Here is a 21509-nt window from a genome sequence, read left to right on the forward strand (position 1 = left end):
CTTAGTGAAACTGACATTAACCACAGATTTTTCACTACCCCAAAGCCACACAAGCACAGTTTCATCTTGTTTTCATGCAGCCAAAGCCAACTTATAAAAGGTCAAGTTTGTTTTTGAGTGAATTTTCGTTTTTTGTTTTTTGTTTTTTTTTTTTCCCCTTCCCTAGCAAAAGCAGTATTTGTCTTGTTCCTCTGTCTTCCAGTTCTTTTAAATAATAGATTAGAAATATCAATATCATATAGGATGTGTGAAATTCTAGACTTGGGGCTCTAGCCATAAGTCAGTGATAGTGTCAAAGTTCTCGTGACTGTTTCCATCTTGTAAACCTCAAAAGTTTGCTCCACCCATGCACTGTCAAAAACAAGTGATGGCAAATCAAGCCTGCACACAACAGCAGGCTTGCCTTATGTGGCTTTGAGAGGAAATGGGAGAAATGCAATGAAGCACATATTTACACTGTACTGTGCATGGTATTGTTTTGCTGATTACCTCTCAAACTGTCTTTGTGAGCGTGACTCAGCTGTCAGAGTAATGACAGTGTAATCGTGCCAAAGTCAATTTAAAAAAAAATAAATAAAATCTTTATTATATAAAAATGACATACTTTTTTTTTTCTCTTGACTTTACTGAATTATACTTTTTTTTTTTTTTTTTTTTTTTTAATAAAATTAGCCTTACTTTAGCAAAATTATAGCTCTCTACTGTCCTAAGACATCAAGAAAGCTACATCTGCAGGGTTGCTTTTTTGGGTTTTGTTTTTTAAGGTGGGGGGGGGTGTAACCACTCCCACACAGTGTTGCCATAGGTGCTAAGACAGATCGAACCCAAAGATATCAAATACTTTCTGGGAAAAACACAGATGACTGTAAATTTGACCAAACCAACTAAGATTTTAAAATTGGGACTGACAAATGCACACAGACACAAAAGTACACCTCCAATCAGAAGCAACTCGAATCCTAACATTTGTTCCACCTTTTCCTCCAACAGCTCTTCAGTCTTGTGGAAACTACTGTTGTTCATATAAGGAAGAATTTTCAAAAAGCAGTTCTGTCCATAAAGGACACAGGACCAAAAGATGAAACTACTGCTTTACCTTGATGTTGTATATATTTTTATTTTTCCATTCCCTTTTTTGTTTTGTTTTTTGTTTTTAATGAAAGCACTGCTATCCATTTGCTGCCATACTGTTGCACTGTAAAGAGAAACTGTTTAAGAGTAGGGAAGAGGGTTTAGAAAGCTCATAATCTCAGACAGACGTATGTTTGTGTGTATGCATGAGGAAAATTTACTTCAAAGATTCTTGCTGTTGAAGCCAATTTGGATGCCTGTATTTATTATCTTGATTTGACAACGGACCTCATGGTGGCTGGGCCACGCTGGAAAATTGGAACATTGAGTTTCCTTCTTTATCCTCAGAGGTTTATCAAAGGACAGGTAGCAAGGCAAAAAAAAAAAAGCAACACGTTCATAGTTTTATTCTGAGAAATACTCATTATACTGAGTTGCTTTCAGGGTTGAAGATTGCTGTTTTTGTAATAAACTTGAAATGAGTAGAGTACACTGGACCATACATTGTACACTCACACTTGCTTAGGAGTTCAGCATTGATTTCAACTGTTTTTTGTTTGTTTGTTTTTTATACTCATTTAGATTGAACCATATAGGATTTTAATAAACTATTAACTTCCTAATCTGCCTTCCTGAAGTCATGTTATTTGTTTTGCTAGTGCGATTTGGAAGCTTAAAGCTGAAGTAGGCACAAATCTGGAAAAGGCAATGTTTTAAATGATCACCTTTCTCCCCTTTGCTCTTTGCTGTTTTGTCAATAACCTCTTTATGCTAGATTCTTGAACAAATAGGCTTGACCAAAGGTTGCCACGTGACTGCTTCTTATGTAGCTTCACTTAACGATACCTTTGCTTGTTGGTGGCTTTTTCTGTCATCAATCCACCATCTGAAGGCACATTTGTAGGTCAGCCAATTGAGAAGACTTGATTGTCTGTCACAGTGGGCAAAATTTTTCGATTGATAGAAGAGCTTAGAGGCGGTGCAGAAGGCTAGTTTCTTGCAGAGCACATTAAAGTACAATATGCTGAATTGTTACTGTGGAGCCTTTGCCTACGTATGCCAAAAATGGTGTCTCCCCCAGCTTTAATGCTTTGTTTGAGCTTTTATTTATTTTTGCAATTGCATGTTTTTGAATGCTATGTGTTTTGTTTTGTTTTTTTGTTCATTCGCCTTTTTGTTTTTTTTTTTTTGTCTTTCCAAGGTTTGTGTACCAACAGTAGACTTTAGACCTTAACTTGGAAGTAATCAGAATGTCGCAAACACTGCAGCAAAAGTGGGTTTTGTTACAGTCGGCAGTATTCTCATATCTAGTTCACCTACCTATCATCGTGGGGGGGGTTGTTTGTTTTGTTTTTTTAAGATGAAGGGAATTTGCCACAGATAATGCTGTCCTTTTTCTTAAACTAACCTGCCATGACTGTTACAGCTGATAAATGCAGCTTGATGACTTCCAGCCACATGTGACCCACCTTTGTCGCAGTGTTTGAGCTTATGTTGCTTCTGTTTTGAATTATTGCTACATATAACCTTATTTTGTTTTAAAAAAATAATAATAATAATTTTTTACTAAAAGTATTAACACACCACCTGACCGTCTTGGACATTACTTTATTCACAGTTTGCCAGTGTTTTTAACCTTCAAGCACATAATTTTCCTATTTGGGGGGGAAAAAAAAAAATAAAAACAGATCTTATTGCCTGGTTATTCTAGTTGTCAGTCATGTCAGTGATCAGACTAGAATGTCTTTTTGATTTTGTTTTTTCCCTTGGAATTATTGTTGTTGTCCAAATTTCTGAATTAGGGTCCATCTTAAGAAAAAAAATCTAAGCAGAAAGATCAAAAGTGCTGAGCAAACCAGCAGGCCTGGACCTAATAAATGTCATTGTTTGTCCTCTTTGTACATCATATTGATTGACTATTTCAGCGACAAAATGTGTTGAATGTATTAAGTCGAGCATGTAGATTGGTGTTAAATGAGTGCTATTGTCAACATTTCTATGGTACAAAGAAAACGTCTCATTTGATGTTGGTACTTCAAATCATAGAATACATTTAATTGATGTTGTCAAATTTCTTATATCAGCCTTAAGACTTCTTGCAAGTACTTTGCCCGTAACCCCGGACAGATTTAAGATTCATCAGGTTGAAACATTGTAACAAACATCTGTGTTTCTGTAGTTATTCCTATGTGCAGATGGATCCACATACATGTACACGTTTTTGTTTTGTGTTTTTTGTTTGTTTGTTTTCCAGCTCTGGGATAAATGCTGTAGAATGTGCAGTCATACTTGGATTGCAGTACATTATGTGACCAGCAGGCTGTGCCAGTGGACTGTTTGAATGTGACTTAACAGTTTTGTGTTTGGATTCCTGTCACAGGGCTTATTTTATGATGACACTGTTATTACATGATGTATAAAAGTGATGGCTCCACGCTTTCTCAGATTCATATATTTCTGTATAATATTACAAGAAAGGTGTAGTTGGCAAAATCCCCCACCCCGCCCACCCTCAGAATCTGCCTAATGTGTAGTTCTCACTTTAAAGGGAAAATCATCTTTCCTTTATTGCATTTTCAGAATAAGCCAATAAATGTTATACGTTGATGTTTCACCAAATGTGTATTCCATCTTTTCATTTTTAAGAGGAAAGCAGTGAAAGCATCAGTGTAACAAAGACGATACATTTTTAATACAATACAAAATTTTACTTTATATAAATCTAGTAGAATTTTACAGTAAGAGTTCTCACCCCAGAATGAAATACTGCCCGTGGAGCATACTTGGATATACTTTTAGATTGTTAATACATTTGAGTGTTGAATGCTGCAAAGAGGAACCTTATTAACAAAAGTTGGGCAATTAGTGGCTGACATTTCCCGATGCTTGCATGATACTGATAGCAACTAATTTTGAGCGCTCAAAGTCTCATTCACGCAATTACGCACACATTTATGTAGCACTTTTATCTATTTCTTATCGCTTTGTTTAACACTGACAGGCAGACTTGCACTGTGATGAATACATCAAGGGCATCTCAGGGTTCAATATGTTGCCCAAAGGTATTTCACCGTTTAGACAAAATGAGCCAGAGAATGCTCTATTAAATGTTCTAACTGTTAAACTACCCAATTTTTAAAATATTTATACATAAATATTTAAAACAATTATCAACTTTTATATGTGATGCAGTGGTTAGCACTCACAGCTAAAGATTCTCAGTCTAAAACTGCTGCCTGGCTGAGGCCTTCCTGTACCGACTTTGCATGTTCTCTCTCCACCTGCATGCACCTTACACCAGCAGTCCCAAGGCATTCTTGTTGGGTTAATTGAATGTGAGAGGTGATGATTCTGTCTCCATGTGTAATCTGTCCAAAGTGTATGACACATTTGGTCCCACGATAACTAGGATAGACTCCATCCCTCTGTGATCCCGAACTGGAAAAAGGGAATTGGCAAGATTAGAAATAAGCACATCAGAGGGAGACCTTGGTTTGGAGCTAAAGTTAGAAAGTCAAGGTTTATATTAGATACAACAGGCAAAGGATCTAACAAGTATGTACAAAAAAGAATCAAAGAGAAGATCCACAGAAACAGCACAGGTCGACATGCAGAGGTTTGATGTGGCAGAAGAGGATGTAAGGGATAGACTGTGAAGAAGGTAGATGATCTGCTGTGGCAACCCATAAATAACTACAATGTCTCTAATAGTAATCCTTGATAGCAGATTCACTTTATCAACATCTGGTATTTTTATTGCACTCTTGTGAAGTGTTATTTGCACTCTGCTTGTTCTGCTGTGATAGACCCGAATGTCTTCTGTTAAAAAGACGTGTCAATTAAAAACACTAATGTATTTGTTAAAAGCACATGTTTGAAGTTTTTAGGTTTTAGCCAGTTATAGCAATTAGATAACTCTGTTTTCAGAAATTTTAGTTTTTATGTTGAATTAATGCACAGTAGCTCCCGTTTTCTTACAAATGGCATATTGGCTTAGTAATTCCAACATGTAAAGCTGTGTTCAAGATTAAAGATTTAAAGCTTTAATCAAGATTTAAAGCTACAACTTTAAAAGCTGTGCTCAAGAATACAACTTCGAGATAAGATCAGAAGATTCAAGCTGTATTCATTGGTTACATGGTTTCATATCTCCTAACACAACAAGGAATGAGGTGAAGCAGATGTTTTAAAAAATAGAAATGTAACATCTGCTCCTTGTTATTCATCACAGGATTGGGTTTTGGATGCTTGTCAATCACAATGAGTTATCATACTCCTCACATATTTCAGGATGTAAACAACGTGCAATAAATGTGGAAAAAAAAAACTAAATCAAAAAGTAGAAACTTGGCAGCTTTTTAATCACACACTAAAATTCAGTATTTTTTGCATTCATTTTTATATACACACAGGATGTCAAGAATCCTGACAAGTTCATGCCCTTGTGTAATTTGTGTATTTTGTAAAAGCAGGTTTATTTATATATATAATGTAATATATAAACAAATAATATACACAAAAAACAACATGGGTATTATTCACTAAAACACACAAAACACACTGAACAATCTATAGCCTTAAAAAAGATACAAAAAACAAACAAACTTGTATTTCATGTTGGAAAGTTTTTTTTCAAAAGGTAGTAAAATTAATTTACAAATGTAGAAGTCGCACACATATTACAAATGGACAAGGATATAGAATACACCGTATTGTAGATTGGGTCAGCTTTCTGTGAATGCAGGTAAAGTGAGATTTGAACTCCACTCACAAACACAAACCTACAAATTGTTATTCTTTGTTCTTTGTTTATTCTTTGCTCTTCATTTACTGGCTAAACATCCAGTCAAGCTCACTGAAACGGGCGAACAGAAACTGATCCTGCACTGCGATGAAATGAGATCTGCGAGCTTGGGGTCATTTCTGTGAGTGTTAGGCACTAAATCTAAACATAAGTAATGTTGACAGAGGTAAAGCTTGGCTTGGAACTGGATCTTCATCCCAGCATGCTCAGCAGAGAGGATGACAGAGCAATGTTCCCTGCCCTCTCGCATTTCTCCTATTTCCTGCAATTAGCTTATCAGAAAAACAATAAGAGGGAAACGGATGAAGGTTAGCAAGAAAGCTTAAAAGAAAAAACACACAAAGTAAACACAAAGAGAAGGTAGATGGAGTTCTTGGGTGCACAGCTATGGCATCAGTGGTTGCTGATGTGTGGACCAGTCGGAAAGTTCCTTGATGTAGTTTGGACCAAATAGATCGCTGCAGTTCTCTGAGTGCAGAGGATATGAGTTATCATCTCCAGGACCTGAGAAGCATAAAACAGCACATAAACACACAGTCATGGCAACAATCATGGCTGTTGTCACACCTTTAATACATTTAATTTTATCCCACTTTTACAGATTGTTACATGTACACATAATATATTGAATTTGATCTGTCGGGCTTAACGTTCATCTACCTAATAGAGCTGTGTTTGTTTGTTTGTTATTCTCATAGTCTTTCCCTCAGTGTTACTCACCCCAAAATCCATATTTATACAAAAATATATAGTACAACACACTTCCTGTTCATGTTTACATTTACTCTATCCGAGTAAAATTAAAACATTTCAGGATGTAATTTAATTTAATCATTAGTTATTATCAATCTCTGACTCTCTTCCACAGTGCATTTCTCTGTCTTCTCTGTATTATTCTAGGGGGTTTACCTTACAATACAAAGCGCCTTAACTGTTGCTGTGATTTGGCGCTATATGAATAAAACTGAATATAATTGGAAATGTTTACATTAAATCCACATACAGTAAAATGCTGTACTGCAGTTTAGTACCGTGAAGTAGAAGGGTTATGTTTTTTCATAACCATTTCATTTAACTATTGACTAATAATACTTTGCAGAAATAAAATAAGCGTCATACAGTGCCAGTGGTTCCAGAGATTGTGTGTTCTCCATCCTCTCTGCTCCCCGGTCTGGTTCCAGAGCTCAGTGTTGTTTAAGTGATCCATCAGCTGCAGGAAACAAAACACTGAAAGTTAGTCAAACAGATATACAGAGCAGCACATACAGAATCAAAACTGCAGCAAAAAGAAATTCCCAGGAAACTGATCTCGGTTAAGTCAAATATGATGTAGTTCAATTACATAGCAATTATTTTTCGTTTCCTGAGGAAAACCCACATGTTTTTGCAAGAATACCAAGACTGTTGGTTTGCATTTGATTAGTTAGCATATTTAAGATATAGTACCTTAAAGACGGCCTCACTCTGTTCCTGGTCCACTGGTTTGGCGTCCCACATCCCTGCATACCAACAAGAACCATCATCAATCTTTTCAAAGTGTCTCTTACATCCAAAACACCAACAGAGCACTTTAAAGACAAAGCATCTCACCCTGTCTTTGAATGCTGGTAAATGTGTTCTCTGCAACAGCTTCCACCTTCTGTGGTATGTCTGTAATGGGCCTTGTTGTTGTGGGTTGCCAAATCTGTGTGTTGTGCATGTCATTAGATGTGCATTCACCTAAACTGGTCTGTCTTTCTCTGGATCGGTCGAATAACCGCAGCCCTGAGAGGAGAGAGAGTAGGACTGAAACATGAGGCCAGTGTTTGCAGGTAAAGTTGGGAAATACACTTTAAGTCTGTATCTTACCTCTTCTGCGTTTCTGTGTTTGTGAGCTGGGCAGCATCCTGTAGACTCTGTAGGCATTACTGCCTCTCTTTTTGCTGTGCTCTCGCAGCTCACAGATGTCAGGCAGAGAATTCAAGGCACAGCGGAAATTTGCTTTCCATGTCTTTGGATCTGGCTTATCTTTGCCTGGATGGTACCGTCCTAAAGAAGCATATACAGAAAGGTTAATGATAAAGTCAGAAAAAGACTGTGGTCAGGTGTGTGTAGCTAGGGAAGTCTGCGGTGTGTATAGTTTTAAATACAGACTTTATTTAAAAGCTGCACACAGCAAAAGCACGTCTTCTAAACCTGCAATATTTCTAATGGCCAACAGGGGGCAACTCATCCGGTTGCAAGTAGCCAAATCGAAAAGAAGTCAATGAGAAACTGATCCTACTCATTTCACAAGTGACTTCAGTAAACATCCTCCTTACTAGGCTATGGATGGCCTCAGTTATAAGTGTCACAGCTTCTTTGTTACAGCATAATATTTGTTTTAAAAATCATGGTCCCAGTTAGAGTGACAACAAAACAGAATACGCTTTAGGGCACACCTTCCTTGTGATTTACTAGAGATAATCATACTCACGGGTGTGCGTAATTATAGAGGCTGAAAAATAGTCCAGAAAACAATGGAAGGCAGCTACAGCCAAACTCTTTATACTGTTAAATAGAGTTAAAGGTGTGGCTGCACCTATTAACATACTTAACAGTAATATCACAATTTGGAATGTGTGAAGTCCTTAAAATATAGTCAGATGTGTCTTATAATTAAGGAAACTCAATTTATTAAATTTTGTAAATCAACAAGTACAAGGAAAATGAACTACAAGTCTGATACAGAAATTGTAGTACATGTAGCAGTTTCTTGGTTTCTGATTGAAGACAAAAGAACGTGGAAACACACTGACTGCAATAAAGAAAAAAAATGCTACCAATTTTGTATAAAACAGTGGATGTAAACTATAAGGCCCTGCAATAACCGATATAGGCAATTGCTCCATTATGCTCAAACATTTTTTTTTATTGTGTGGAACTGTGGGGATCAACCTTTAAATGTACCTTTAGATACTAATTATTAACAAGCCAAGTTACTGTGGTCCCACCAATCCACTGTTTCTAAAATCTCACAGCATGGGCTTTCACGATTTGGTTCTTTAAAAAGTTGCGTAAAATCAAAGTCCATCTCAGACTGTGTACAATTATTTTTTAGTCTAAGATTTGAGAGGTATTTATATTTTCACTGTACAAAAAGCTAGAAATAATAAAAAATTATATTTATCTTGTTGGGGTAAAAATGTGAACTAATCCTGCAATTAATTTTTGGGTTTCAAAAGAACGATTTACGAAGATATTTTTTAGTGTTATGAGTGAATTATTTTGTATTTGTTGTTTTCTTTTCCTTTTCTAGGGTAGGTTAGCTATAGTGAAACAAATGTAAGCCAGGCATATATAAGCATTGCTTCTGCCTGAACCTGTTCAGTCACTTGTCAGTACATAGATAGACTTTATGTGTACTGTAACAATCTCTATTTATGTGATTGCTGAATAAAGTACTTTTTGTATAGTAAAAATGGGGAAGAAAAACACAGCTGTGGCCAGCAAAACAAGGTTTTTAAAGGGAAATTCTGATGTAGTTTGACCAGTGTACCTATGTCACTATGCCCTTTTTGGTTTCCTCTCATTAAAGTGAATAAAGGGAACAAGAAGTAATACAAAGCACATATCAACGTAAGCACTGCAAAATTCCTGAAGCCTTAAAGTAGTACCAAGGAAAGGACCACACGGTAATCTTCAGAGACTAGTTAGTGGTTGACTGATTAGTTTGAAAATCACAGCCTTTGGTTTCAACTCTTTGTAATGACACTAGCCCAACTGTCAATAAAAACAACAAGTAATCAAATCAGAACCAGTGTATGCATAATGTTTGACTTGTTCCCTAGTTCTGCTTTCCGAAATTGTGTTATTACACACATTTAACACATGTTTGTACCACAACATGCCACTAAGGGTGTAGGTCCCCTGTTTGGATTGGAATTTCAATGTATTTTATTTAAGATTACATTTTAATTATATTTACCTACAAATACTTAAAGATAGTCATAGAAAAAGAAGATTTTTACATCCTTATTTTTGCTACATCTTTATTTAATATTCATTGTGTTGATGTGCATGGATGGTCTGTTTTTCAAATGCTTCTTTATTTTACCAATAGAAATGTGAAAAGGACTGTTATCCCTTACAAGCATTTAAATCTCCTTTTTTGTAAAATAACTTTAAGTTAGGCAAGATAGGCAAGACACTCCCAAAAAGTGTAAGATGGGGGGAAATACATTTTTTCCTCTCTAAATCATTAACAAGTTACAAAATAATTAAGATACTTATGCAGTACTTAAATGTACTCACAGTAAAATTGTTTCTTTGTTTGTAAAACCTTGATCTGTTACCTCTTTATTCTAGTGTACCCATGTTTAAGCATTCGAAATTCCATTTAATTACAAAAGAACTAAACCCTTAATCGCGGGCCCTATCATGAAGTGTTACCAAGATTCTCCATCACCTGGTGCCAGACCAGGCTTAATGGTGAATCGTTAACATCATTCATCATTAACCCTGCTGTCAGGTGACTTCATCCAGTCTATGGTCGCCTTTCTCAAATTTAGCACAACAGTTTAACTTGGCTCTCAGCCAGCCTTCTGAAAAGAACTGTTAAAGTAATAAAATCACCGGAGCTTTAAGATCCACTATGGATCACTTACAGCAGACAAGGGCTAACAGGAATTAAAGGGGCACATGCAGCGGCCACTGAAACCTCCCATTCATCAAGGTTTCCACAAGTCTCATGTCAAAGACCTTTTTTTATTTAAGACATTAACTCCATGTAGCTTTTTATGGTTTGTGTTCAAATCAATTTAGTATTTATTTCACACCGTGTTTTTACACAGACAGTTCATGAATATGTTTTGTCTCTTTTTTAGAGCTTGTTTTTTTTAAGCCTTAATGTTGTACTTTGACAGCAATTCGATCGCTTTGAGCATTCACAGCAAGTGAACTGGAGCTTTCCCATGATGCAGATGCAGTCATAAATCGCAACTTTCCCAAGACGGAAACATGTTTAACACATGCGCACATGCACTTATGCTTCTCTGTGCATTGACCAAAACAATAATGTGGGGATAGAAGACTATGAAAAATATATGTTTTATATTCTGTGAATTGTGAAAACTGTGTGATCCACTAAAAGGAGTGAGGAAAATTACTCAGTGTTATGTATTAAATTACTAGAAGAAGGTTATCAGACTACTCATGAGAAGATATCAGTTAAATGATCTGGGAAGATAACATGTATTAGAATGCTTCAGTTTGGAACTGGAGAGCGTCAGAGGGGACTTACATGAACTGAACTGACATCCCTAACGTTATTGCAACAGCTTGTAGTGCCAACTATTTACCCTTAAAGAGACCATGTCTATGTTTGATTGGATAAGGCTTGTTTTATTTGAAGTTGCCGTCAAGCTCTCATCACTTAGCTGGAAAGTAAACAGGAATGTGGTAGATCTAGAAAGACTGAGCAACACAACCGTGGAGCTCTTCACTGGAAACACTTCTAGAACAGAAGAAACCGGTCTATAGGCAAATCTCATCAGGGTCGTTAAAACAATGATTGCAATGCAATTTAAATAGCATTTAGAAACTTTGTATCTGTTCTCTAAAGTATGTAACCCTAAAAAAATACATTCCGTGTTGAACATTCCCATGACTTTGTTGTTTTTGTTTTTGCGAATAAAGTAATTATCCTGATCTTTTTGTTAGATGTATATTTTTAGGGGAGCATATCAGCTCCCTAACAGATCCCTGATCAGACTTGTACCAGGGAAGTTGTGAAGACAGGGCTCACCTCTTAAACTATCAAGATACCAGGACACAATAGACCCCTACCAAGATAATCTTTCATGACATATGTATGATAATTTTTATTACTATTTACTGTAAAAACAAATAAATATCTTTATAGTTCAACGCTAATATCAATAAAGCGCTGAGATTCTGTCCCAGGGATTGATTTTGGTAGTTATTTGTGGGATGTTCCTGTGGTTTCTGTTTGTAGTTCTTGTTGCTCTGTATTGAAACACGAGCGTGCAGTGAAAAAAATGTAGCATAAGAACTTTGTTCTGATCAGTAAGAGCGATCAGTACAACAGATGGATGATAAAACAGACTGAATTGAGCCGAGAAACAATCAGATGAAACAAATCACATAGTGTCAGTGTTTTGCTCTTACCTGTATGCATGGCCCAGCTCCGGAAAAGGGTAGCATCTCGCTCAATACTCCAACCATGGCGAGCGGCATGTTTCCATGGGATCTGGAAGATTCGTGCTGACTGTTGAATGAAAAAGAAAACAAACTGTGATTTGTTGTATTATTCCCAGGATTATTTAAGAATAAATGCCTTATTATGTTTACCTACTGTGATTTTAACTATAGGAAACTTTCCAAACCCCAGTTGTATTTGTATATGTGTGTAGGTGTATGTAGATATGGTGGTAAGAAGAAGGTGATCTACCTGGTCCAGCCAGCTGACTCCTGGATACCTCCCAGACTGAATCTGTTCCTCCAGCCACGGCCTCAGCCTGAGCCGGCCTTGTTGTTGCATGCTCCAGTCTGTGCTTCAGGTGAGTGGAAAAGGTGGTCAGTACAAAAGCAGGAGTTTCAGCAATAACAGAAAATTTCTTAGGAGCTCAGATTAAATCAGAGGTTATGCTGGGACACCCTTCCTACCTGGCTGGTTCTTCCAATCAGAAGACTCACAGTTAACACGATCCTGCTCCTCCTCCAATAGTCTACCACACAGGCTCTTCCTGTTACAGAAAATATTGTATACTGCATGTTATTTGCTTCGAGTGGAGTTGAATTGGAATAGTGCGGTTATAGGTGGGAGGAGAGTTGTAAAGCTGCTTGTACAGGTTTTTTAATCCTTTTCCAATAGTTGAATATAGACAGAAAAGCTGGTTTATTAACCAGTTGTTTACAGTTAATTTAAAATAACTTGTATAAACATGGGGGAAAAGGTAAATATATATTATGTTTGCATGATATGTGAATTTTTGTATATGTCAGCTGCTGCAGAAAGTCAGTGTCAGTATATTTTTTATTTTGGCTTTATTAAGTCACAGCACAGTTACTAGATAGCATCTATTCATGTTAAGACCACAAGGTGGAAGCACAAGCAATGGTGTAGTAATGGTGACGTTCCCTTACATGTTGCAACAGGGCCTCGACTTTTTAGTGTACATGTTCAGTACAGTTCAGTTAAGCGTGAACATTTCTTTTAAACCTATGCGCCCACCACTAATACTGAGCATAGCCACACACATATACATACACACAGAAGCAACAGGATACAGAACACACACACACATATATGCACTATGTAGTATAGAATATAGTGACTTTCACTCACCATAAATGCTTGATGTCTTTATTTTAAGTAGCACATAAACACTAGTTTACATTAGTCCACTGTCATGTTTAAGTACACATATTTACTACATGGGGATCCAAAAAGCAAATAACATGTATCCTACTTAAGGTATATTTATTTGAACTTTTTTATACAACAGAAAATTATTAAGATTCACATCACCCAAATACAGAATAAAGTTGTTTCTTTCAGTTGCATATATTAAAAAGTAACTATGTTTTTATTTTGACAACTACAACATGCTGAAGGCGATGACGTGTGCTTCTGTGGAAACAGATCAACAGTTCCAAACAAGAGCAATGAGGAAGTATTTTCATAACTCTGAACAGCAGCCCTGAAGGGCAGATAAGTGTTGCGGCTTGTTTTAGTCAGAGAGTGCAGCCATTTCCAATGTAATTCCTACTTAAAAGGTTTAGACTTAATGGGCAAATTGTCTATCTTTTCTATTCTTTTAAACTGAGATTTAAATGAAAACTCTAAAATGGCTCAAGGGGATTACTGAGTTGACATTTTAGACAGATTTGATACAGCTTAGTCATCTCAGCCTTTATGCATTTAAGGAATCTGTCTTCAAAAAGAAATGCAGAATGACATTTAAAAACAAACGGCAACACAAACCAAACTGAACAAAAAGAAGAAAGAAAATTCACTTTGTTCAATATCAGATGTGGAATGTAGATAAATGATGTGATAGGAGCTGTTTTGCCTATCCCTTTGTAGAAAACAAATACTGAAAATATTAAAGCTACAGGCGCATACTGGTTGATATCTGATATCAGTCATTTTATGTGGAAGTTTCATGGACACTTCACAATTTTCAATCAAAAACTTCAGAAAGAAAGTATTTACAGTTGAAATGTTTTCAGAATGAATACCTGTGGATGCTCTATATTGAAAATGTATACATTTATATGTAAAAGCAGGACTTACAGTGTAAAGATCCCATGCAGTGCAAAAAACAGACACTAATTGGCTCTTGAGTTACAATTTTAAAACCGTATCCAAGTTCAAGAATGAACCATAGGTCACAGTCACAGTGCTACACAGCTTGATAGCCAGCATCTGTAATTATTGGCACAGAGTGGTCAACAGACATTAAGGGGGGAAAAGGTATTTGGAGCTGCCCGCCCTGGACATTGTGGATAAAACCTGGAAAGACTTCACTTAAGATGCTTTGAGGAGTCTTTTTGAATAATTTTTCGTACTCACCATTTCCTTGCTCTAAAAGCAAAATATCAGGTTGTTTCTCCAGACTTGGAAGTGCCTGGTAGTCATCATCCATTGCAAGAAAGCTGTTTGACCCTTTAGGCACACAACCATAACAGGGATTTTCATCACAAATTGTGACCTCTTCACCTAGCTTTGGTTTACCACTGATGACCTCATCAGAGCTCTCAAACTTTGCCTCAGCTCTGGATGAAAATTCACAAGAATCAGATGCGTTAGTCCCACTAGAGACAGAGGACAAGCTGGTGTCTTCTTCATATGAAAATGTCCCAGAATCTGCTTTGTAGGATTGATATGGCATGTTTGGTTGCCTTAGAAATGAACCAGAATCCTGCTGAGCAGGAACTTGACAAGATGGTAGCAGCTGATGAGGACAAATTCCCATGTCGCTCTTACTGGGATGGTAATCAGGGACACAAAGCATTTCAGCCTTCTCCTGTGCTTCCAAGTCGCCCGTCATGGCCTGATGTTCAGAGACGGGGATTAGGAGGGAATAGGTTTTATTTTCAAATACAGATGATCCTGAACTGGTGTCATTAGCTTGGACACTACACGGACTGTAGGGAGCTGAGCATAAATCGCTTTTTTGCATATTCATTAATTGTGTAAGGGGACTGGTGGTCACTGGTGATATGGGGCTAATATTCAGGAAAAGTTTAGAAAGCACATCATGAACAGCTTTAGTGATAGGAGGTTCTTCGTTCATAGTCTCAGGGGGTTCGGCATTCGCATAACTGAGATCGGAGGAGCCCGTGCTGATCCCACTGGTTTGCTGAAGGCTTCCACTGCTTGTGTCTGTCAGTGACATCTTCGACCTGAGTAGAGAAACAATTACTGAAACTGCCAGATAAAAATCCTCAAGAAAATATCTTGTAATGCTGATGCATCAATAGAGCCAATACTGACCCCAGTTTACTGTCATCTGGTATAAGGGGCTCAATGCAGATAGTGGAGGTAATGGATGGCTCAGGTTTTAAGACCTAAACAAAAGGGATTAGCAGTCTTAAACATGACGCAGGTCATAAATTCAAGCTCAGCTGTAATCCTGTCAGATTGTGTGAGAAGTACTATCCGATATAAGGTGCAGGGCGCCGTCAGTAAATGTTATACTCAGTGAACTAATTAAGTTGTTTTAGCCTGCCTACCATTGGTGCAAACCTCCTCCAGCCCATGTATTCATGTTTGATCTGTGCTCATGAAACACACGGAAGGGTGAGGAAGTCAGCGAAGAGAGCCATACTAAAAATATAAATGACTGCAGATGGAAATAACACTGTTCTTCTGAGTATAACAGTCCCAACCAAACTGCTATTTAACCTCCTAGGACCTGGCGTCCACATATGTGGACATCACATTTTGGGTTATTTAGACCAAAATACTCAATTTTGCTCTACAAGGGCCTGATATCCACTTACAAGGACATTATGCTGCTACTGTTCTATCAAAATTTTAAATGAATATCTTCATATGTGGCTCTTATTTTTCCTAAAAACAGATTTAAGGTAAAAAAAAACAAAATCTGGCAATTCTTTGTTTTTACATTCATTGAGTCCCAATATGCCCAAATATCAAAGAGAAATTAAAAATGCATGCCGTGGAAGACTTCAGGTCTTAGGAGGTTAAGGACAGAACATAAATCCAATGAATTGCTACTAATGAAGAAGTAATGAAAAGAAATTAATAAAAATTTCCCACAATTATTACTATCAAGTCAGAAGCTTTTAACTAGTGTGAAATATGTCTCACCTGTTCCTTGTTTGGATAGATATTAAGAAAGCTTGGATTTGGAGGTTTGGTAACTACATCCCACCAGTTTATTTTAAACCTAAAAGGAAATGTTAAAAAAATAAATCAACAAAAAATAAAAAAGCTCTAGTATTTAGGAGAAATGTGCACTGGCAGAAAAAACTAACTTTTTATATGCACAACCTACTTGAAATAACAGCCACACATAACAGCGCTTAAGATGACGGCAGCAATACTGAGGCAGATGATGATAACCACGAGCAGGTAGTGTGGGGAGCGAGCTGTGAAGGTAGGCGTTTGAAAAAAGTTGAATGCTTTTTCTATTTGTACAGAAAATACACAACTATGAGCAAACACTACTGTATACAGACAAAAGTATGAATCAGCTTTTGTATTCTTTGTCATTTCCAAAAGCATAAACAAAACCTTTGTGACCAACAATTCAAGCAAAAATGAAAACAGGGGAGAGGATGAAAATGATAATGAAGAACAGGTTCAATTTGTATTGTGACATACAGTAAGTCAGGAAGTTTAACGCAATAACCACATTATTCAAAGTGTTTGGAGAAAGTACATATTAACACTAATGCAAATAACAAATGTGAGTGCACTCTCTGGAACGTAAATAGAAGGACATGACATCATAGTAATTCGGTTGTTTTGGAGAAAAATTCAAATGAACAAACTGAACCTTCACAGCAAAGTATGCATCGCTTTGCTTTTGAGATATTCAAGGATCTTTTATGTTTGAATACAGGACATTGTAGTTCAGCTTTAATGTTACAATCTGAGGAGCTCATCTCCACTTTTCTCTGGAGACAGCGGCTTCCATGAAAGTTAGTTTGAGAGTTAATATTAAAACTCATTATTTTTCAGCTGAATGTGTAATAGAAATATAATTTGGGCCTCTTAACACAGTTAAGAAATACAGAATTTAAAACTGAAAAAAGACAATACTTACCAGTTTGAAATTCCCACTCTTCGCTACTGTCACTGAACTTGCCACTCAGACTTATGAAGCTTTTCACGCTGACCACATATGCTGAACTGGGATCCAGGTCTTGACCTTTTATTATATAGTAATTTAGTCCATCAACTGTGGCTGGTTTGAAAGGTCCAGATGTCTAGTATGGAGGAACAAAAATGAGTTTGACAGTTGTCCATGTTTACATCTCCAGAACAAATAGTTACTGTGGCATTGTTCCTACCTTTTCTGTTTCTCCTTTTTTATAGTAAGTCACCACAGCAGTCATTTCATTGTTTATAAATCCCTCCATGTTTGACGTCCACATGACTTCAAAATTCCCTTCAGATTGATTGACTGATTTGATTGTTGGAGTTTTTGGTTTTACTGTACAGAAACAGAAACAAGAGCATTAAAGTGAATGTTTGTTCGCCCGGTCTTTCTGGCAGATGCAGAGTTATGGGCTGTAATTTAAAAGGTCCTCACATACAAGGTCTTAAATAATCAGGCCCCATCTTATCTTAATGACCTTGTAGCACCATATCACCCTATTAGAGCACTTCGCTCTCGCTCTGCAGGCCTACTTGTTGTTCCTAGAGTATTTAAAAGTAGAATGGGAGGGAGAGCCTTCAGTTTTCAGGCCCCTCTTCTGTGGAACCAGCTTCCAGTTTGGATTCGGGAGACAGACACTATCTCTACTTTTAAGATTAGGCTTAAAACTTTCCTTTTTGCTAAAGCATATAGTTAGGGCTGGACCAGGTGACCCTGAATCCTCCCTTAGTTATGCTGCAATAGACGTAGGCTGCCGGGGGATTCCCATGATGCATTGAGTTTTTCCTTTCCAGTCACCTTTCTCACTCACTATGTGTTAATAGACCTCTCTGCATTGAATCATATCTGTTATTAACCTCTGTTTCTCTTCCACAGCATGTCTTTTATCCTGTCTTCCTTCTCTCACCCCAACCGGTCGCAGCAGATGGCCGACCCTCCCTGAGCCTGGTTCTGCCGGAGGTTTCTTCCTGTTAAAAGGGAGTTTTTCCTTCCCACTGTCGCCAAAGTGCTTGCTCATAGGGGGTCATATGATTGTTGGGTTTTTCTCTGTATCTATGAAGCGCCTTGAGGCGACTTTTGTTGTGATTTGGCGCTATATAAATAAAATTGAATTGAATTAAAAGAAGTCAACATACTGCTCTCTGTGACACTGAAAACTTTTGACTCCATGACGTTGCCATCTTTCCAGATAGTTGCTGTGTGAGTTTCTCCAAGCACGAGTATCGGTTGAAAGGAGCAACAACATTGTCCAGTGCCACACTGTTGTAAAAAGCAATTCTTCTTACTGTGGGAAATAATAATACAAAATGTTTAAAACAAATGATATTTATGACATCTTATGCTGATTAAGCTAATATTACGTTTTTATGTACAGCATTTTCACCCAATGCCTCCATCCCACATTTTTATTTCCTCTAGCTTACAAAAGCCAGTGTTTGAGTCTCACAAAATCACGGCTGGAAAATGAAAGCATTCCCCCTGAAATCCCAAGATGATCACTAGATAAAAGAGGAGTTGAAATGGAAGAGTTAGGCTCCATAGTGTGGTGGTTTACACCTTCGCCTAATAAACAAAAAAATTGTGGTGTTTTATTCTGGGAAGAGACAACCCCTTACGAATCTTGAGAAAAACAAAACAAAACCAAAGTTCCAATAACATTGCTGCGGAGACCCCATGTCAATAAGGGAGCGGCCAAAGGAAGTGTACAAATACAAAAATCCACTAACAAGAAGTACAATATATATGTTCTTCACGTGAATGTTAATATTTATCATTTTATTTACTTTTATTTACTTTAGTTCAGCATTATAACATTCTTCACTTTCAGTTTGTTAGGATCATTTCTGTGAGGATCAGTCGCACCCCTAAAACAAGCAGGGACACAACAAACAACCAGCAACAATACTCCCGCATATCAGTCCAAATATGCATCCACTTAGGCTACGTTCACACTGCAGGTCTTAATGCTCAATTCCGATTTTTTGATCAAATCCGATTTTTTTGTCTGCTCGTTCACACTACAAATAAAATGCGACAGCAAACGCGCTCTAGTGTGAACGCTCAAAGCGGCCCGCATGCGCAAAAGAAGATGTCACACACAACGCGCTCTGTTTAGACCCAGAGCAACAGTATTGTTTGACTGATGGCCCTTAATATAAAGACTTCGGTCTTCACGTTTCCCAATTTTTGCTTTAAGTTATTTTGTTATTTACATAATAATGTAAATAACCTAATAATGATCCTTATTGCTGTTTAAGAGAGGAGCGCTGCTTCAAAGGATAGCTGTAGATTTCTGTCAGAATCTGCAGATTATACAGTACAAATAAAATGTTTACGTTGTCTTCCCAACAGTTTCACTGACATCTACACTGGATGGCCAGGAAGCGTTCGCGATGTCTTCTCGGGCGCTTCTCTGGCGCTGATAATTGGCTTCAGTCTTGTGTCGGTGACGTAAAAGGCGGATTTAATGCGACTTGACCGTTCAAACAGCAGTCGCTTTCTAAAACATCGGATATGTATCGGATTCAGTACCACATACGAAAGTGACCCAGATCGGATTTGAAAATATCGGATTTGCGCCGTTCACACTGTCATAGCATGATCGGATATGGGTCGCATAGGGTCAAAAAATCGGATTTGATGCGCTTTCGCCTGCAGTGTGAACGTAGCCTAAATGAGTCAAGTCAAAGCAAGTACAAACCCGCCGAAAGAACCCGCTGTTACAGTCCCTGCTCCGCACACTAAGTCGACAGTTCAGAGCTATTAACAAAAGCAGGATCCACTCAAAGTGACGCAGCTGGTTTAAATGTCATCAGGTTAATATTAAAATTAGACTAAAACCAAACAAAACCATCTCAGTCATACCCGTCTACACTCTGGAGAGTCAAACTGTACTCAGTGCAGTTTTGTAGCTCCAGCTGACACAACATCAGCTCGTCAAAGTCGTTGGTACAGTCAAGACTGGAGTTAGTTGTCTGATTATTTCCTGCACGAAACATAAATTATAAATTGTGGCTCCTTAGGATTTCACACAACAATTAATTCGTTTACTGTGAGCTACATACCAAAGGGAACAGTCACGATGTGCCCTAAAAGAAGGAAGATAACAGAGATCCTGTTGCAGACTCGTCTGGAAAAGAAAAAGGGAAAGAGAGATATTTTCTTTCAACAAACATGACGGATTCAGTAAGAAAGACAACTCCAAGTTATTCAGTTTACCTATTTGAATCCATTGTAAGATGAGTTAGTGCATTTTTCTGCTATGGAAAATACACAGCTACGGTCTATATCCTGGGTACGCGAACGCTGCTTACGCCCAAGTCTCACAGTCTTCCTGTTATGGGAGCGATAGAAGGATATATTGCGCCACATTAGGGGAAGTCAGTCCTACTCACATTTCTTTAGAAAGACAGAACCGTGCGCATAAAGCCCACAACAGTAGCCGGGGTGCGGCGAGTCGACTTAAAACAGCTACTGAAATCCCAGTGTTTGTGTAGAGTGAGAAATTGGGTTGAAATTAAAACAAACACCCCCGACAAAAAATAAAAATAACAAATAAAACATGTACATATGAAGATTTAGAGCAAGCATCCATATTTTTCCTACCACATCACAGGCACCCGTTAACATGTCCCTCTGTACTGTGTTGTGTGGTTTCTACTCATGTCTCGTGTCTTTTCTCAGCTGTTAGCACATTGAGAGCATTTATTGTGAAAGGTGAAAGTGACTAATAGCATGTTGGCCTATGCCCCACAGAGGAATGAATTATCTGACACAGCCGTATTGAATACGCTTAATGAAATCTATTTAATACTTCAACAAAAATATTACCAACTTTGTTGGTAATGACAGCTTTGAGGTGTCTTGTGTGGCCCGTTGTTCCACACAAACACTCTTCAAATTCTGAAGTTCTGTGGGCCTCTTTGATGAACTTTGAGCTTCGCTTCTTTCCACTGATTTTAAGATGGATTCAGGTCAGGTGATTGGCTGGGCTATTCTAGCAGATTTATTTTCTTTTTCAGAAACCCATTGAGAGTTTCCTCGGCTGTGTATTTGGGATCAATGTATTTGCTGAAAGGACCCCCCTTATTTCATCTTCATCATCCTGGTCCATGGCAGCAGATTTTTATCTAGAATGTCTCCATACATTTTTCTATTTAGCCTTCTTTCAGTCATATGAAGAATGCCAGTGACGCTCTGAAAAAGAGCCTCACACCATGATATGCAGTACCTTTTGACCTTCAAACAATGTTTGTAGTAGGGGATCCAAAAAGTAAAATTTTCGTCTCATCTGGCCA

The 21509-nt window shown here is 37.6% G+C and overlaps 3 protein-coding genes across 6 annotated transcripts in view; 1 reads left to right on the forward strand and 2 right to left on the reverse strand.

Annotated features, from left to right (window-relative positions):
• Positions 1-12389, forward strand: part of cdc42se2 (CDC42 small effector 2) — a 17104-nt gene extending 4715 nt beyond the window's left edge. For 2 of the 3 annotated variants that reach the window (XM_085451917.1, XM_085451926.1), the window contains exon 5: positions 991-1699. The gene's annotated coding sequence lies outside the window, so the exon portion shown is untranslated. Of the gene's footprint in view, positions 1-990; positions 1700-12267 lie in introns of those variants that run through there. The other variant, XM_085451935.1, reaches the window with a different exon arrangement.
• On the reverse strand, positions 5416-12590 carry irf1a (interferon regulatory factor 1a). 2 transcript variants are annotated; one of them, XM_085451889.1, is made up of 8 exons: positions 12521-12590; positions 12306-12408; positions 12023-12122; positions 7724-7903; positions 7466-7639; positions 7322-7374; positions 6995-7085; positions 5416-6379 (listed from the first exon to the last, which is right to left on the reverse strand). In XM_085451889.1, exons 2-8 carry the CDS (start codon positions 12393-12395, stop codon positions 6261-6263), a joined length of 807 nt encoding a protein of 268 aa, XP_085308015.1. In that variant the 5' UTR covers positions 12396-12408; positions 12521-12590; the 3' UTR covers positions 5416-6260. The 2 variants fall into 2 exon arrangements, with proteins under 2 accessions (XP_085308015.1, XP_085308007.1); XM_085451881.1 differs by lacking the exon at positions 12521-12590 and having other exon boundaries at positions 12306-12490.
• Positions 12591-13206: 616 nt separating this feature from the next.
• On the reverse strand, positions 13207-20842 carry LOC146718468 (uncharacterized). Its single transcript, XM_085451870.1, has 11 exons — positions 20818-20842; positions 20431-20545; positions 20277-20341; positions 20077-20197; positions 18348-18496; positions 17405-17547; positions 17158-17320; positions 16384-16477; positions 16197-16275; positions 15357-15430; positions 13207-15265 (listed from the first exon to the last, which is right to left on the reverse strand). Exons 2-11 carry the CDS (start codon positions 20442-20444, stop codon positions 14263-14265), a joined length of 1905 nt encoding a protein of 634 aa, XP_085307996.1. The 5' UTR covers positions 20445-20545; positions 20818-20842; the 3' UTR covers positions 13207-14262.
• Positions 20843-21509: the final 667 nt, after the last annotated feature.

This window comes from Copadichromis virginalis, linkage group LG1 (genome assembly GCF_057382275.1).
Source record: "Copadichromis virginalis isolate Kocher_CV1m ecotype Utaka linkage group LG1, C_Virginalis_male_GT1.1, whole genome shotgun sequence".
NCBI lineage: Eukaryota > Metazoa > Chordata > Actinopteri > Cichliformes > Cichlidae > Copadichromis > Copadichromis virginalis.

Coding starts and splice junctions, on each gene's coding strand:
- LOC146718468 (XM_085451870.1), bottom strand. Junction 17,321..17,404: donor AAAAAGGAGAAACAGAAAAG/GTAGGAACAATG, acceptor CCTCCATACTAG/ACATCTGGACCTTTCAAACC. Junction 16,478..17,157: donor AGAGTGGGAATTTCAAACTG/GTAAGTATTGTC, acceptor CTACCTTCACAG/CTCGCTCCCCACACTACCTG.
- irf1a (XM_085451889.1), bottom strand. CDS start 12,395: ATGCAACAACAAGGCCGGCTCAGGCTGAGGCCGTGGCTGGAGGAACAG. Junction 12,123..12,305: donor GAGTCAGCTGGCTGGACCAG/GTAGATCACCTT, acceptor TTCATTCAACAG/TCAGCACGAATCTTCCAGAT. Junction 7,086..7,321: donor AGAGTGAGGCCGTCTTTAAG/GTACTATATCTT, acceptor TGTTTCCTGCAG/CTGATGGATCACTTAAACAA.